This window comes from Mus caroli, chromosome 9 (genome assembly GCF_900094665.2).
Source record: "Mus caroli chromosome 9, CAROLI_EIJ_v1.1, whole genome shotgun sequence".
Lineage (NCBI taxonomy): Eukaryota > Metazoa > Chordata > Mammalia > Rodentia > Muridae > Mus > Mus caroli.
This window is the reverse complement of record NC_034578.1, coordinates 35,005,457-35,008,987: the sequence shown is the minus strand read 5'-3', so window position 1 is coordinate 35,008,987 and position 3,531 is coordinate 35,005,457. Positions and strand designations below refer to the sequence as shown.

At 37.7% G+C, this 3,531-nt stretch overlaps 1 protein-coding gene across 1 annotated transcript; it reads right to left on the bottom strand.

Annotated features, from left to right (window-relative positions):
• Positions 1-2,383: 2,383 nt before the first annotated feature.
• On the bottom strand, positions 2,384-3,316 carry LOC110301737 (olfactory receptor 8B8-like). Its single transcript, XM_021172361.1, has one exon. The coding sequence runs from the start codon at positions 3,314-3,316 to the stop codon at positions 2,384-2,386; it is 933 nt and encodes a 310-aa protein (XP_021028020.1).
• Between the last annotated feature and the right edge of the window lie 215 nt (positions 3,317-3,531).

Sequence of the window (3,531 nt, the reverse complement as noted above, 5' to 3'; positions counted from 1 at the left end):
TTGGGACTGACATTATAACAAGGATGTGCCATAAAAAAATCAAACATAATCTGTACCACTTGGATAATAATTAATCTGTTTTTGTTTTGTACAACTTATATAAGTGAAGAATAACTTGGTGGCTAGTAAGTCAGAGTCACAGAACTGGCCTGATTGATTAGTCAGAGCTGCAAAATTACCCTGACCATCCCCTGACTCACACACTCATCAGGGGAAGTCCTCTCCTTTCCCAAGGAAGACCTTCCCCATGGTAAAAACAGAAGGAGTAAAAACATGATATGGTATATGTCTTAGTCAGGGTTTCTATTCCTGCACAAACATCATGACCAAGAAGCAAGTTGGGGAGGAAAGGGTTTATTTGGCTTACACTTCCATACTGCTGTTCATCACCAAGGAAGTCAGGACTGGAACTCAAGCAGGACAGGAGGCAGTAGCTGATGCGGAGGCCATGGAGGGATGTTCCTTACTGGCTTGCTCAGCCTGCTCTCTTATAGAACCAAGACTACCAGCCCTGAGATGGTCCCACCCACAAGGGGCCTTTCCCCCTTGATCACTAATTGAGAAAATGCCTTACAGTCGTATCTCATGGAGGCATTTCCTCAACTGAAGCTCCTTTTTCTGTGATAACTCCAGCTGTGTCAAGTTGACACAAAAAGCCAGTACAGTATAGTATATAGTAAACCTAGACCAGTACCTCAGTTACTCATTGGCAATATCAACAATCATGTACTTATGCATTTGAACATGCTAAACTGGTACACAGCTCCCAGTATAGAGGGCTCCTTACCCCAGAATTGTGGTGAAGACATAGAACATGGGACTATGACAGTGGCTAGGGTATCTCAAGACAGTAGTGTTTTTAGTTCCATGGTAGTTTTATGTAACCACATTATCAGTGTTTTCTGCTTGTTGTTTGTAAAAAACCTCTTCATGAGATTTACAGCCTTATATCATAAAGAACTTATTCATTATTTCCACAGAGGAATTTCTGTATAATATGGCATTCTTAATTATTGTCTAATATTCCTGTCTGATGTTCATCTAGTCCTATTATTCTCTCTTCTCTATAAGTCCCTTTCTCAAATTTTGGTATTTTTTTTAATTGAAAATTTATACAATATAACATGATTGCAGTTCCCTCTTCCATCTCATCCCAGATCTTTCCCATCTATCACGCAGTATGACTTTTCTTTGTACAGTTAGAAATAGACAAACAAAAGCAGGGTTGAAAATAACTAAAAAGAAGACATACAGAAAACACACACACCAAAACAAAAAAAAAACCAAAAACATTAAAATCATACAATTTTAAACTACAGTATATAAATAAAAGACCAATAATGTTTAAAAGATGCTTTAAAAGAATAACACAAGGCTGGGCAGTGGTGGCATATGCCTTTAATCCCAGCACTTAGGAGATAGAGACAGGCAGATTTCTGAGTTCGAGGCCTGCCTGGTCTACAGAGTGAGTTCCAGGACAGCCAGGGCTACACAGAGAAGCCCTGTCTTGAAAACAAAACAAACAAAAAAAAAACAACCAAACAAACAAAACAAAAGAATAATATAAGACAAAAAAAAAAATCTACAAAATTCCCTCTGAGTTCATGCTGTCTTGCTCATCTACTGTGCAAAACATACCTACCCATAAGTGAAGTATATATTTCCATGAAAAAAAAATGACCTTTCTTTTGCCACCAGTTGTCAACTGAAGATGGTTTCTTGGTTCAGTATGGGAGATTTTATCATGTACTTTTCTTTCCGAAGCTTGGATCCTGTCTAGCTTTAACTGTGCAGCCTGGTGCATGCTGCTACCAATGTCTCCATTAATTCATACATGCTTCAGTTCTATTGTGACTGGGAGACCTTTGCTTGCTGTTCTCCATTCCCTCTGGCTCTTAGTTCTTTCTGCAGCTGTCTTGTCATGCCTAGAAAAAAAAAATATGTGCCCCATTCTTCCCTGGTGTCTGTGTGTTAGAACTGTTTTTACACCTCTTTTATGATGATACCTGAGTTTTGAGGGAGGGTTTGTGATACAGATGTTCTATACGAGCATTGTACAGACACAGATTCTCTATATATTAAACTGTTATGAGTTTCTGTGTTAATCATATCCTGCTACACAAGGAAACTTCTCTGATGGGGCCTGAGAACTGCAGTAATCTATGGGTAGAGAGTTCAGAATTTATATGGCACTGTGATATTTTGTCTATTCAGCAAAAGCATATGAGGGGGTTTACTGCTAGTTGCTATGAGGGTTGCAAATGTTTTTTTTTTAATTTATTTTTATTTTTATTTTTTTGCCAGACTTGTAGGACCAGGAATGTGTTTTCATTAAAATGACAAAGAAAAACAATTTCCAATTAAAATAAATTACAATTTCTGATTACAAGATTTTCTTTCTCAAAGTTTTTCTCAAGGCAACTTTAACATCTTTGTTTCTCAAGCTATAAATTAATGGATTCATCATAGGAATTAAGATGGTATAAATTATTGAAGGTATCTTTTCATTGTTCATTGTTCCAGTTGAGTTGGGTTTGAGATACATAAATGCACCAGACCCAAAGAACAGAGAGACAGCAATTATGTGGGAACTACAGGTGCTGAAGGCCTTTGACATGCCCTTAGTGGACTTCATTTGAAATATGCTGGAAAGGATGAAGCCATATGAGATAAAGATGATCACAGTGGGCACAATGATATCCTTCCCTGCTACAATTAACACCTCTATTTCATTGACATAGGTGCTGGTGCAGGAGAGCTGCAGCAAAGGGAGGAGATCACAGAAATAGTGGTTGATGATGTTGCCATCACAGAACGACAGTCTCAGGACACATCCAGTGTGGATCATCGCACCAGAAAACCCCATCAAATATGAACCAAGCATGAGATAGGAACACATCTTCGGAGACATGACAATGTTATACAAGAGTGGATTGCAGATAGCCACATAACGATCATAGGCCATTGATGTGAGAATATAACACTCCAAAATGACACAGAAACCAAATAAAAAGAACTGAGTCATACAACCTACATAGGAGATAAAATTTTTCTTTAGAATAAAGTTCATCAGCATTTTTGGTATAATTACAGAAGAGTAACAAAAGTCCACAAAAGACAAGTTAAAAAGAAAAAAATACATAGGGGTATGAAGGTGAGAATTCAGCACAATGAGAATAATTAAAGCCAAATTCCCCAATGCAGTTATCATGTACATTAATAGAAAGACCAGGAACAGGGGTACTTGAAGATCAGGCTGGTCTGTTAATCCCAAGAGAATGAATTCAGTTACCACAGAGCCATTTACCAAAGCCATCCTTCAATAAGATATCTTGTGAAATATAAATAAATGGTGGATTAAAGGATCATGAAGATCTCTAATCCTGAGAGTGGGGCTGTCAAATACTAGATGGCTACAATCAAAGTCAAGGGAAAAGCAAGAAGTATGATGCACACAGCAGCATCTCCCTTATCTTATCTTCCTATTTCTTTTTGTTTTATCATCTCTGTGACACAAGTAGAAACTCTACA